The sequence below is a fragment of the Sturnus vulgaris genome, chromosome 6, assembly GCF_052056855.1.
Source record: "Sturnus vulgaris isolate bStuVul1 chromosome 6, bStuVul1.hap1, whole genome shotgun sequence".
NCBI classification, from domain to species: domain Eukaryota; kingdom Metazoa; phylum Chordata; class Aves; order Passeriformes; family Sturnidae; genus Sturnus; species Sturnus vulgaris.
In genome coordinates, this window is record NC_142248.1 from 42,568,889 (window position 1) to 42,583,217 (window position 14,329).

General features: G+C 43.7%; 1 protein-coding gene and 1 long non-coding RNA gene across 2 annotated transcripts in view; one reads left to right on the plus strand and one right to left on the minus strand.

Moving 5' to 3' along the window:
* Positions 1–4,236: 4,236 nt before the first annotated feature.
* On the minus strand, positions 4,237–12,804 carry SNAPC1 (small nuclear RNA activating complex polypeptide 1). Its single transcript, XM_014871371.2, has 10 exons — positions 12,597–12,804; positions 11,743–11,902; positions 10,623–10,763; positions 10,041–10,145; positions 8,972–9,130; positions 8,474–8,548; positions 7,769–7,831; positions 6,861–7,002; positions 6,120–6,200; positions 4,237–4,635 (listed from the first exon to the last, which is right to left on the minus strand). The coding sequence occupies exons 1-10, from the start codon at positions 12,722–12,724 to the stop codon at positions 4,601–4,603; spliced, it is 1,089 nt and encodes a 362-aa protein (XP_014726857.2). The 5' UTR covers positions 12,725–12,804; the 3' UTR covers positions 4,237–4,600.
* Positions 12,805–13,616: 812 nt separating this feature from the next.
* Positions 13,617–14,329, plus strand: part of LOC148223458 (uncharacterized) — a 35,200-nt gene continuing 34,487 nt past the window's right edge. Inside the window, exon 1 of the long non-coding RNA XR_015804282.1 lies at positions 13,617–13,721. This is a non-coding gene — a long non-coding RNA (uncharacterized LOC148223458). The remainder of the gene's footprint in view (positions 13,722–14,329) is intronic.

The window sequence follows — 14,329 nt, forward strand, 5'->3', positions numbered from 1 at the left end:
TGGGGACCGCGGCTCTGACACATTTCACCCCAAAATGAGCCTGGGGAGGGGAAGGGATTCGCTGCGTCTTCCGAAGTGTTGTACCGTGTCTTTTCATGGGTCCTCAGGACTGGGCTGGCCGGTTGGTAGCACGTGTGAAATACAACAGGCAACCCACACCCCCGCCGGGATGGACAGGGACAACTCGCAGCCCTGTGCCAGAATCACCTGCTCAGCAGGGTGCACTGAGCCTGTCTCTCGGATTTAATTGCTAGCTCACTTTTCAAAACTCTCTTATATGAAAAAAAAAACCCTTACTCCCCATCTCCAATAACCCTTAGCAGCTGAGGGCTGGCTCTTATGTCCTGCCTTATTTCCCATATCCAGGTTTACATTGCTGTGACTAGAGGAAGCAGTTTGGCGTCTGTTACAGAAAACTCAAGCTGCTGAAAGATAATGTTGCTTTGATGGTTTCTATCACAGCCAAACTATGTCACAGCATAGAGATTGACCCAAGGGCTATGAAGATGGTGAAGGGTCCAGAGGTGAAGCCATACAAGAGCAGATGAGGTGACTTGGTCGGTTCAGCTTGGAGGAGACTGAAGGGAGACCTTATCACAGTCTACAACTTCCTCTTGTGGAAGAGAATGGCAGGCACTGATTTCTTCTCTGGTGCCCAGTGACAGGACCTGAGGGAATGGCCAGAAGTTCTGTCAGGTTTAGGTTGGATATTAGGAAAAAGTTCTTCCTCCAAAGGGTGGTAGGACACTGAACAGGTTCCCCAGGGCAGTGGTCACAGCACCAAACCTGACAGAGTTCAATAGGAGTGACAAGGCTTTCAGACACATGGTGTGACTCTTGGGGTGTCCTGTGCTGGGCCAGGAGTTGGACTTCAGTGATTGTTGAAAGGTCCCATCCATCTCAGGATCTTCTACAGTTGTAAGTCCTAATTACTAGGAGCAAGACACAGCTTAGCACATTTTTCAATTCCTTGTAGCTGATGAAGTTCCAGGAGTCCCATTTTCAAATGGAGGAGGGAAATATTCCATTATGTGGCTTAATTGGGTTTGAGGACCCAATGTGAGGACAAGATATGAGGACCAATGAAAATGGGCTGAGGAAGCCAAGTAACAGGCTTTGTAAAATCTAGAGGCAACTCCAGATGTAGAATGAACTCCAAAATGAAACATTCCAGAAAAGAAGGGATAAAATAGCGGTGTCATTTGAAGAAACCTGCTATGCATGTCTCATGTGATGAGAGAATACAAACACTCTGCATACGGTCCAGTTACATAAGACACATAAGTATAATACTAGAATAAACCTCAAAGTATTTTTTAGTCCTTTGAGATCAGGTCTACCTTTAGAATCCTAAAAAAAAAAAAAGGCAACAAAAAGAAAGCACACTGCTTTTTAGTCTGAAAAATAAAGGGTTTAGAGTGAATGGAACAGTCTCTCCAGGTTTGTAATTTGTCTTTATGCAGATGATGATTAATTAATTGTTCTCTGTGCTCACTACAGTAGAGATGTGCAATTGGTAGCAACACGAATTTACTTAATAAGAGAATTTCCCAGTTAACAATTTGGCCTTATAACAAACAGCAAAATCCTTCTCACTGTAGGATTCTGCAGTTACTCTAGAGGTGATACCTACACTGACACTAAGCTGTACACACACAAATCTCCACTGTCATCCATGGCATCTGGAATTTTTTCACATCACTTCCATATTGCTGTTTCAACTTCAGTCTGAAGGCTGCAAAACCCTTCAGGTTGAGCACAGCTGCTTACAGGAGCATTCCCGAGCTGGTATTTGAGCTTAATTTGTCCAGTCTTTTGCACTTACTTTGCCTTAATTAGACCTTGTTGGTTGCTTTAATAATGAGAATAAAAAATATATTGTATACTTAAAACAGTTTCCAGGTGTTCAAGAAAAGACTGGACATGATAGTCAGTGCCATGCTCTGGTTGACAAGGTGATGATCAGTCAAAAGTTGGACTCGATGATGCCAGATCTTTTTCCAAGACAATTGATTCTGTGATTCTGTAAACTGATGTCACCTCTAGGTGTTTTAGGTTTATTTTGCTTTTCATCACGCACATTATCCTTGCAAACACTGAGCACTGGCTCAAGCCTCCACTAAGAGGATCTTTCAGCTTTGCCAAAGAAATAGTGATTACTTTCGGATGAACAGACAGTTGTGCATCTACCTCAGAGGAGCTTTAGCCAAAACGTATGTTATTTATTTCTGAAAACTGTAACAACATCCAGATACACACTGTCATATGGCCTCACTCCTATCCACCAACACAGCTGGAAGTTAGGCTGCCATTACAGAGATTAAATTTCCTTGCAGACTTTAACTACTGTGGTAGCTGAGGCTACAACCAGGAGAGAATTTAGATCCCAGAAAGTCTACTACTACTATTACTATTTGGAAGTCCAGAATTATTGTTGAGGGTTTTTTAAATGACAGATGTTGCTTCAATGAAGTATTTTAGGAAGTCCCTCTCCTGTTTTTCAAAGCCTGTAATTGCCCATCAAACTGCAGCAAGGGATTTTTTCCTTTAAAGATTACACCAGCATTGTGAAACTCTGCTTACAGCTGTCTCTGAATTCTCAGGATTACTGTTTCGAAACATCACTATGCATATAGTTAGCAGTTCTAAGTTTATTCTTTATCATGACTTCCATTTTATATCTATGTAATTTTATAAACAAATTACAGAACATTTGTTTTCACGATTACAATATGAAAATAACTGCTAGTTGAATGCACCCATCCTTGTGCCTAGCCAAGCCTTTGTATGCTTTGCAAATCATTTGCAGAGGAGTGAAGGGAGGACCCACTGCCACTGAATATCAAAAATTGTGACAAATTCCACTCCTTACTCAGCTTTTGGGATGGCTCAAAAGTGCCACTGCAGAGAACAGTATTAAACATGTTCCTTAAACATGTTACTGAGCAAAAATAGTCTGATTAAGGTTCACTTTGAGGTCTCTTACGGCTTTTTGTACCTGCTCACCAAAACGTAGAAGAAATGCACAGAGGCAAGGTTTGTGCAGGTAACAGAAAAGCATAGGCATAACGACTGTCAGAACACCCAAATAAAACCAAATTGTTCATACTTTACAGAAATGATACCTCCAAAATGTTTATAGCCATAGATGAGTCCTTTTAAAATGACCACATCTCAGGCATGTTCCATTCACAGCCTAAGCCCAACCTCAGGACAGAGTGCAGTGGAAGAGTGAACGATAAACCAGAAAAAAAAAAACTAAATGCATGTATGATGACTTCAACTGTGTTGTTACCACTATAGGGATGTTTAATGTGTGTAGAAGTATTATTTTTCTATAATAATTAGATCTGGGCTAATAATGACTTTTGGATTAGACTATCAAGACTTTGGCTACTCAACTGAGTATTTGACTGTTCAGTTTACAGTGCAGTAAGGTTTGGCTTTATTACAAAGTTTCCTCCTTTCTTGTTAAGAAGGTCGAGTGCAACACTGGCATTTCATCAGCAGCTTTTCCAATGTCCAGCCTCTGTCATTTTGGCCCATTCCTCCTTGCCAACCAACATTTTTAACATGGAATCCTTTTATAGTAAAACCATTTGTACCTCCATTTAAATGTTTTTTCCTCTAGGTAAGAGCACTTCAATTCCTCTGGCCTTTGAGGTCATACTACCAAACTAATTAATTCAATTTAGGTTCCTTTTGTATTCAAACTCCTTCAAATTTCTAATTTCTATTTCTTCTTGTAGAAAAGGACACTTAAATCCTTTGGACTTTCTTAAAAGAACAGCTATGATCAACTGCAGAAATTCCAAGGAGAGTAACATTCTTCTTAAACTGCTGGGGTCAGATAGGGATATTTAAGGCTACAGCCTTCCAAGACTGTGACACAAATTCTACTGGTTTTAGACCGTTTGCTTTCTCTGCAGCACTGTTGCCAAGCAAACATTTCCCCATGCTGTGCCTGTTCTCAATACTGAGATCCATGTTTATTCCCACACCCACTTCTTTCACTCCCCTCCAATTTATAAATATCATTTTGAATTCCAGTCCTGCCCTTGTACAGCTTAGGGTTATCTGCAGAATTAATAAACACCCTTTTCATCCCTCCATTTGAATACACAGTAACTCCAGATCTGCTGGAGACAGGGCACGACAAAAAGCTTACCAGCAAGTTCATTTCCATATGTGCGGGATCAGACCATGATAAAACAATGACGTTTACACACCATAAAATGGAGCAAGTCAACCATGAAAAATAATTTATTGCACTAATTTTCAACAGTCAATAACCTGATGTAAAGAGATAAAGGATTTGCCCATGTCTTACATGGACAAATATTTTCTGAGCCTCCTCTTTCCATCTCAAGCCAGGACTCAGCAATTTCAGTCTCCCTCAGGAAGCATTCACCAGGTGAATAAAGGCACCATGAGACAGCTGAAGTATCCCAGTCACTACCAGTATTCCAGCATCCCCTGTGGTTCTGGTCCCAGAAACTTCTTTTATGTTCAAAGGTATCCAAAATAAGCACTTGCTGTTACCTCGGACATGTTCATTTTGTCATTAAAATTAATATTAGTGCTTTTCCAATTGGATCCTCTAATGCTGTCTTCTCCTCTTGGGGAGAGATACTTCTGAAAGAAAATAAAGAGGAAAGGTTTTTTTACAAGCCTTTAAATCTATATTCCCTCATGGGAATTGTTCAAGTAGAATAAATTCTATCCAGTACAGGAAATTAACTAGGTGAGCTCTTGAGATCCCTCCCAGTCCTCCTCCCCATGTTTTTTAAATATTAAAAAAATCTTTCTAGATTCTACAGCACACTATCATTCAAAGTATCCACTGAAATCTCATTGATGCACATTGTACTTCAAACTTACTCCATCTTAAAAGCTTTCTACTCCTCAGCAACATCTTTCAGATTTTGCTGTGAATTTGACAAATGGAATACTCACAAAATACCTGAAGAGACTGCTTATGTGTATTTTTAATGCTTCAAAATTTACCAGAATATTCTGAGAAATGGAGAATGTTCCTGATTTAGAAACTTTTTGTCCACAAGTGGACAAGTGAAGGGAAAGTAAACAAAATACAGTATTAAACATTCCATGGCACCTTCAGTCTGACCATTTAAAACCAATTTAATTCCCACTGTCTACAAATAAAAGTGATCAGAGAATGTAGCCTCACTTCAGTACTAGGAGATGCTCCTTTGCTTCTAAAAAGAGCAAATATAAATATATAATGTCACTAAAAATTTAAATGTATTAAATTGTATTAAATATCCCTTGTACTAAATATCCTTCCATTAAATACAATTTTTTAGTAAATTAACTGCAAAAGATTCTTTATACTGTGCCATGTTCTCCTCAAGCAGCTGAGAACAGACCCTGAAGCTTCTGAGTTGCAGAGCAGTTCAGTATCATCCAGCATTGATGGTTCTGCAAGGCAACTCCACTGCAAGCTTTCAACAATCTGCTTTACCATTGCTTCCCAATTAAAATTACATTATTTCCAGCAACCTGAGTGACAGCAAAGCCATTCACTCCCCTGCTGCAGCTCCCAGAGTCCTTCCCCAACAATGTGAGATAACTTCCAGAGCAGCAGAGGATGTTACTGCTATTGCTGTCCTGGAGCTCAATCCATGAAACACTGCCCAGCTGAATCTAAGGCTAGAGAGGAACTTTCTCTCCCCTCAACAAAGGTGAGGCAGCAAGGGCTGTTCTTTCCTAAGGTTCCCAGAGTTACTAGAACAGGCATCTTCTGTAACTGGGTGACTGACCAAAAAAATCACTTTCCCCTACACAACGGAACTCCTCAAGACAAACTTGTATTACAGAAGAATGAGACTTCTTTAAACTGAACCAATTTTAACTCTGAACACACGACAATGAAATCCATGCGTAGAAAAAAAATTACTCTTGGGATTTTGTCACAGCGTTTCAAAGTTTCAATTTTCATGCAACAATATGCAGGCTAAAATCAAATCTAGCTTTTGCAAGGCAGCGAGACATGATCCAAAATACAGCTTTTAGTTTCAGTTTGTGTTTTTAGGAAAACACATCAGAGGGATATTTAAAAACAAGTCACTGGTTTGCTGGAATTCCAATCATTGTACCTCCTTCATCTGTGTCCTCTTCTGTGATTACTGGCATCCCAATATGCCGAGTTACAGTTTCCTCTGCCACTTGCATTCCACCTGCACACAGATTTTGAGGAAAAACTGTCAGCTTTTTTTTGCTTCTACATTCCTCATCCAGTAGTTAGAAGATTGTTCACTGCTGCTGTCCTGAGATGCTGTCAAATGCTGTAAACAAACCTACTTTTCACAGTACCTTCAATATGGCTCACTAAGAAACCTTCAATAACAAGTAATTAACACTACCAATTTAAAGCAAACTCATCACCAACTCAGTTCAATAATTCAAAATGTCCTTACTGATTCACAACACTTCATCTACTCTTTTAAAGTCAAGCAAAGGCAACACTACCTAATGCTCATCTCTGAAGAGGGATTCATTTCCTCAGTAACATTGTTTTCCCTAGCAGAGGCTAAGCAAGTCCCCAGACAGAGTTTGGAACTCTGAAATTAAATCCCCATCTTCAAAACTAAGGTAATTAAAAAATAAAGACAATTCAAAACCACTTTGCCATTTAGTTTCATTTAACCTATAACAAATAAAGAGTAAACAAAAAATTTAGACAGCTGAGCAACTTCTATCAGATGAAAAGCTGGATATCAGAATTTCCTTAGAAAAAGTAGTTTCCCACTGATCAACAGCAAAATTTAACCCAGCTAGCAAAGCAATGGACAAATTTTTGCAATCTCCCCAGGTTCATGGATGCAATGGAAAAGTACCTTTAACTTCTGAAGAACCTCTTCTCCTTGCTGGCTGTGGTCTCCTGCTGGATTTTTTACTTCGACTTGGGGACTTCCCACAACTGGGTCCTGATTCAGAGGTTTCTAACTGCACTTGACGATGTCTCCTGGATTTGGAAACCTGAATGACACAAAAAAAGCTGAACTTCTACAGCCAGGTCTTGCTGTGGGTCGCTTGACAAAGCAGCAGCAGCCAAAGCATCAACCTTGGTTGAAGCATCAGGGTCAAAAAGGGATAGAAAGGAAAAGAGGGAGGACTTGCACTAATTGCTGTTCTTCAGTTTTAACAGGACAATGCCCTTCTATGATTTAATGGGTATATAACTTCACATGCAGATAATGAAACATTCAGTAATTTCCAATCCATTCTCTGTTACTACCAACCCACACCATGCTGCATCCCCCTACACAAAAGAAACTCTTCCAAAATCTGCTGTTCTGTAAAGCCTCCTTACCATAATACTTTGCCTAAGTGCCTAGAAAACATCACTGTACATTCAGAAGTCTGGACTGTTATAAAATCTACAGCTCTGTTTCATTTAATGACACATTTTTCAATATGAGATTTTAATAAACAGAGAAAGTTTCTCTGTTTAATAAACAGAGAAAGTTGAAAATTCCATCTACTTAAACAGAGCATAAACACTAAAAGATACCCTGTAAATGAAAATCCCCCAAGCACAGGCCTTATCTGCACTGTCCCATAAATCTAACAAGAATAAGAGCTTTGGGTTTCCCTGCTCTGTTAGGAAAACTAGAACATTCAAAAACTGCATTACAGAGTGCAGTATTTACTAATTCCTTTTGACCCAACATTTACCTTAAACTATTACTTAAAACTGTTCTTGAAAAATAAACACATCCCCATTATCAATTTTCATACCCACCTCAACAGCTGCAGAATAAGACTTGTATTTGATTCTGGCCAGGGCATTTGCTCTTTCAGAACCCTGTAAAGAAATGAGAGTTCAGTCAGAAAAGATTCTCATTTTATTATGGCAGTACTGAAATGAGATATTACATCAGGCAACCATTTGACCAATATCTCACTACAGCTGTAACTCTATAATTAGTTCTACATAATTTTAATGCTACCAAAATGGTACTTCAAGGAAAAAAAAAGTTCAAATTTCACTAAAAAGACAAAGCATAATTTTCATTGCCTTCACTGTTACAATGCCCAGGAGGAGAAAACTCAAATCTGAAACTTTACATCTTACTCAAATTCAAAGTTGAACTAAGCAGACACGTACAACATGAGACAATATTGTTGCGTAAAAAATTAATATTGCCTTAAATTGAAACTCCAGGAGGAAGCTGGAAGGCTGATAAAATGCAGATCTTTTCCTTCCTTACCTAAGAGAGACTTTTTATTGTGATCATCTAAGAGCTGTTGCAGCAGTAAATGCTCACAGCTCAATAGAAAACAATGTGAATTAAAAACAAAAGCAAGCAACCACCCCCACCAGCCGTCCCTGGAATTTATTTTGACAATATCAAACTTTGACCTACACTGCTTAGCCTGAGATCTGAAGTCAAAAAATGAACAGGCCTGGGCTGTGCCATGCAGCAAAGTAGTTCAGTTTCCTTACCTCTGATGCTAGCAAAGCTTCTTCTTTCTTTGTGTTTTCTCTTTTATCAGTTTCTTTAGCATTTTGGAGTAATTTCTGTGGGGAAGAAAAGTGTTTTTCTTTAAACATCTGTCATATACAAGACAGCTAAAATCCAAGAACTGTAAAAAAAAAAAAAGACAAGTATTTACAAACATGCCCATTTTCTACATTAATCTTACACTGTGGCCCTTGTTTGATCCAGGAATGTGTGACAGAGGTATTTCATGAGGTCAGACCTTCAGGGCTTCCCTCTCAGCAGTCAGGTGTGGTATCCCAGAGGCAATATCACCCACAAGTCCTTTCTTCCATACCACACCCCTGCCTCAGATTTCACACACTCCACGCCTTCAGCGTCACAATTCCTTCTCCTTCAGTCTGAGATTTACCAGCTCAGAGGTAATCACACCAAGAAATCCAGTTGTTACATGTTCACCCAACCTGCTAAGTCACCACAGCATCGTGGCTGGCAATACCTACCATTCTGTTCTGCAGCCATTCCTGATGTTCCAAGGTTATGTCTTTGAGATTAACCACAAAGTCATCTTTTATCAAGCTCAGGGCCTTGTCTGGTTGGGATTTGTCAGCTGAAATGACACACTTCATTTTCTGATAGTGGTAGTGAACATTCATCAGTTCCTGAAATTATTTTTCAAAAAAGCATCTTTCAGGAAAAAAAGATTCCATCAGTAAAGCAATATTAGTCCTCAGTGTACAAACCCAGGAGTACAGAGACCATTCTAAGGAGACCATTGGACCAGGAAGAATGTTAGAAACTGATTCTGGTTAGATTATTTGAGTTTTAGAGCCAAGAAATCCTGCTAACCAGAACTGATCCATCAAATAAGCTAAAGAAGAAAGAGTATCTTGTATTATTTAAACTAAGAAGGTTATTCAGGGCCACTGTCCAAGCAAGGTTCATTCTGATACTGTGGTTTATTTTCATCTCTTTGGAGGAAACATTTTACTTCACAGACTTCTGTACCACTGCAGTCAACCTCACTGATACACATTTGCCAGCAATAAATGAAAAAACCTGCAAAGAAAGTTCTATCACTGAGTGATATAAGAACCTTTACCTAGCTTGAATTACTCAGGTTTTTATAAAATCCATCGTACAATTAAAAAAAAACAAGGTTTGAACAGAGAGATGAAGGTGTGAGAAGGCTATGAACTTGCATGTAAGTAAATTCATATTACCACAAGTATCAATCCTCCAGCTGCAACCTGCAGACCTATCAAAACAAACGTACTTCCCCCCGTTTTCCATTTTTGCCTAAGTGACAATTAACCATTTGCACTTTTACATCTTACTGAGGCAAAACCACAAAATATTAGAGAATATTTAAGTATTGAAAAAGATACCACAATTCTTCCAAACTAAATGGCACATTTCTGAGTGTCTGGTAAAATTACCTTAGTCTGCATTCCACAAGAGACTGACAAAGGACAAGAATGTGCTGATTAGAGAAGTTATAGCTCTTGGACAACAGAGAAATTAAAACGAAACAAACCCATTGATTAATCTGTAGTTTAAAGGTTACTGTACCTCCAATACATCATTAGTGATGAGGCTGTTTACTCTGTTACTCGGGTCCTTAAATTCTTCTTTCAAATAATTTTCCTTAATCTTCTTCTTACTTCTGTAGGTCAGCTAAAACAAGAGACAATGTTTGTAACCTAAAAGAAAACTTTAAATGGCACCTCCTCTGGAGAATTCCTGCTGCATATCCACCAATCAGGAGATGGGAGATACTGAAAGGCATAAAACCATCTCACCAACAACAGCTTTGCTGTCATATGCTCAGAGCCAGTACTTTTCACAACTTATTCTCTAGTTAAGAATTTAATTCAGTATCATTATTTAGTAATTAAGAATTTAATGCAGACTAATCTCCCCAACTGGTAAGACACCTCAAATCTACTAGGAACAGTAGATACTGAAAAAATATTTTCAGGTGAGAAGCATTCAAACATCCTCTAAGCTCTTCATCACTTACCTAAGGAAAGCCACATATTGCATTTTACAATGGCCTCAAGGCCGAGTTAACCACGAGTGTTGTTAACTGTCAGCCACTGAAAGATGAGGGTATTTTATTTAAAAATGTAAATCATTAAGGTAATAACTCACTAGCTTTGGCATTGCTGTGAAATGGAAGGCTCTGGCAAGTCGCAGTTTCCTAAAGATATAGGCTGCATCATAATGCTGAGAGTCAAGCAGATCCTGCTGAAATTTCTGGATTTCAGGCCAATCCTTGAGTGCAATTCTGATCTGGAACAAAAGAGTTACATACTGTTAAACCAGTATTTCAACCATAAAAATTAACTGAGCTGACTTCTAGGATCCCACTAGAACATTTGTTATCATTATAATCATTTTATGCACTTAAGATTATTATACTTTTTTTGACAGTGACATGGAACACAAGTCTTTTCTGACATTTGAAAACATTCATTCTTCACATTCTGAAGTGTGTGAAAAATCGTCTGCACCTAGGACAGTCCCCTTCATTAGTGATTAGGAAACAATACTCATACCAGGTTTTGCTGCCACTGAAATGCTTAGAAATATTCTCTTTCCCTTATTTCTTCCTTTCTCTCCTGCCACATCCACTCTGCCCACTTCACTTTCTCTCTGCTCAACTTTCTTGATAACTCATGTACCCTCTTACAGCTGCTATCCAGCAGTGGCTTTAAAACTGCCTAAATTAATCTTCATAAAAAGTCATTGATTTATCTGAGGTCAAAACATGAGACATCAAGGCATCAATCACTAGACTACTCCAAATTCAGTTTGATATTTAAAGAATTTGGAGTCAACTTTGCACGTGCACACAACTTATATCACAAAGTTCCTAAGAAAACCACTTCTCCTTGCAATGAGTTTAAAATTCCTTTAGATATTTGTCTCCTATCCTAAATGCAGCAAGGAAGGTGTCATTCAGGCACGAAGCCCCTCAACCTATTTACAAATTCCTTTTCTAGTTTTCAGGAAGTGGAAATAATTCAGTCAGTCTCCACTCTGTTGGAATTCTAAAGAGTAACTCAGGCTGTAAGAGGGTTCACCCTACAACTGATGAACACATTCTCTGTCCCTGCCTTTTCCAATAGCTCCAATCTGGCATGAAGTATTTTTATTTGAAGCAACCGAGAGAAAACGCCCATATCATTTATAATGACAAAACAGATAGCAGTGTACCACATACCTTATACCTAGTATCTGCTGAGAATAAAACTTCAGGAACAATTACCTTATGTTTTGGCTGGCAAAGCTGGGCATTATAGAGCCCATACAGAAGGTACAGAGCACCAACTCGGATCTGGAAGGAGTAGGGGGGCAAGAAGTACTGCTGGGCCAGATCTAGAGTCTTCTTTGCGAGCTTACTCCTCTCCAAAGCTCTTACTCTACCGCTAAAGGAAACAAAGAAATCAAGAAAAAGACCAGCATGTTAAAGTAGGGAAGTATAAAATCGCAAGCTTTACAAAAATCTATAATGCAGAAATAAGCTTTAGATGTTTTTAAAAGATAGACTCATTCAATGTCCTCAGCCAAGAGGGACCAACAAGGAACACTGAGTCCAACTACTGGCCCTGAAGAGGACGACCCCAAGAATCTCAACCTGGCAGAGCTCAAGAAGAGTTTGGACAAGGTTCTCAGGCACAGAGGATGATCCCTGGAGCGTCCTGTGCAGGCCCAGGAGTTGGACTCCAAGATCCGTGTGCGTTCCTTCCAACTGAGGATATTCTATGATTCAGCGAAACATGCAATGTCCGCCGATCAAACTTTTAAATCTCACGAGGACTGCATCAAGATCCCTGCGGAGTCAGCGCTCAAATCACACATATTCCTAAAGCGCAAAATATAATGAATTTAGCTATTTTCCATTATTACAGAGGGACCGATGCTCCCCTTCCTTTAGAGCTCCCCCCGCTCTCCCTAAGCCAGGCCTGAGGGTACACACGGCTCACCCGCAATCCTTTTCAGGCTGGCCCTGCCCCGGAGAAAGCTGACCAGCAGCGTTTGCGGAGCTGGCGAGAGGGCAGCGGGGCTGGGCCTGAGGGCCGGCCGGGAGCCATTCCCGCCCTCCCTCCGTGCCTCACTCACTAGAAGATGCAGTGGAAGCGGCGCTCCCGCCAGAGCTGGGCGAAGCGCTCGAAGCGGACGGTGTCTGCCTGCTGGAAGGCGCCGAGCAGCTCCTCGCAGTCCTCCTTCAGCCCCGGCACGCCGCTCATCGCGCCGGGCCCTCACTCGCCCCGCGCCCGCTCCGCGCATGCGCGCCCGCACCGCAACAGCCCCGCGGCGCCTGCGCACGGCGCGCGCCAGGAGGAGCCGCTCGTGCTGCCCGTGAGGGAGCGGGGCTGTCCCGAGCCGGCCCCGGGACCGCTGCGTGTGGCGGCGCCCCGGCACTGACGGGTGCTCGCTCTGCCCGCCCCGGGCGCTGTCCCGCTCGGCCCCGCCGTGTGGAGGGCGAGCCCGGTGCGCGGGCAGAACGCCTCTGCGAGCAGCGCATCCCCGGCTGGTCCCGCGGGGATGAGTGGGTTCGGGCGGGACGAGCAGCGGCGGGTCCGCTCGGACAGGCGCCGCTGTAGCACAGCCCGGACATCACGGGGACGCTTTCGAGGCGCGGAGCCTCGCACTCCCCGGCCCAGCCCCCGTAGGAGCCCCCGGCAGTGAGCTCGGGAGCCGTGACCCGACGGGCTCGGGAGCAGCGCTTCCCCCGCGGGAAGGGCGCCCGGCGGCCCCGCGGAGCGCCCGCGCCCCGCGGCCGTGGGGACGTGCCGCGCCGCCACGCTGCGGTGAAGGGCCACTGCCGGCCCCCTGCGCCGGTCCCCGCTGCTGCCCCGGCTGTGCCACTGCCCGGACGGCTGCGGGAGCCCCGTTCCCGCCTGGGCGGGCGCGGCAGGCAGGGATGAGCCGGCGGCCGCCCCCCCGAGCGGCGGGATGCCGTGCCCTGCCCTTGCGTGCCCTGCCGTGTCATACCGTGCCGTGCCGCCTGCTCCCCGCATGCACGGCCACACGTAGGCGGCCGCCGGGGCAGCGGGGCGGGCTGGGAGGGGGCCGCGGCTGCCGAGCCGCACGTACGGTGGGTGGGTGCGGCCTCGCCGGCGGCGCGGAGCGGGCGGCGGGGGCTCCCCTGCCCGCGCTCCCTCGCGCACGTACAGAGAGGGGCGAGCGGCCACCGAGGCGGCTGCCGGGACCAGCAACGGCGTCGGAGAGCCCCGCGCCGCGGTGAGTACGGACCCGCGGCACCGCCGGCGGCCGCTGCTCGGCCCGGGCGCGGCCAGTGTCCCGGGGGAGCCGCTTCTGCTGCCCGGCAGGCTCCGCAGCCTCTCGGGCGGGGCCCCGGAGGCTTTAGGGACGGGGCTCGGGTTTCAAGGCGCTCTTGCGGTGATCACCGCTGCCGTCGGGGCTTGCCTGCGGATTGTGGCAGCACTGCTGGACAGCGGCACCTGCTCCGGGAGCGCTCCCGGGCCCGGCACCAGAGCGGCCGAGGGTCTGTGCACCCACGGGATGCGGGCTCGGCAGCTGCGACATCCCCCCTGCCTGGGGAAGCCTTAACGGGTGACAAACAGCGTGGAGGGGAAGTATGCGCTTGGGATGGAGCCTTGCGTGCTGCCTTTGGGATCTTTAAATCTCCAGGAGTTTTCCCAGCGACCCGGTAAAAAATTCACATTTTTGTTTTCTCAAATGATCGTGCACTGCGAAATGCGTGTTGAATTCTGCTGGCTACGGTACCGTGATGTTCTCCCGTTCACCATTAGCATCAACTCATTGATCCAAAGGTCGCTCCTTACAGCGAGGCGCATCAAGCTGTCAGCTCCTACAATGTCAGGAGC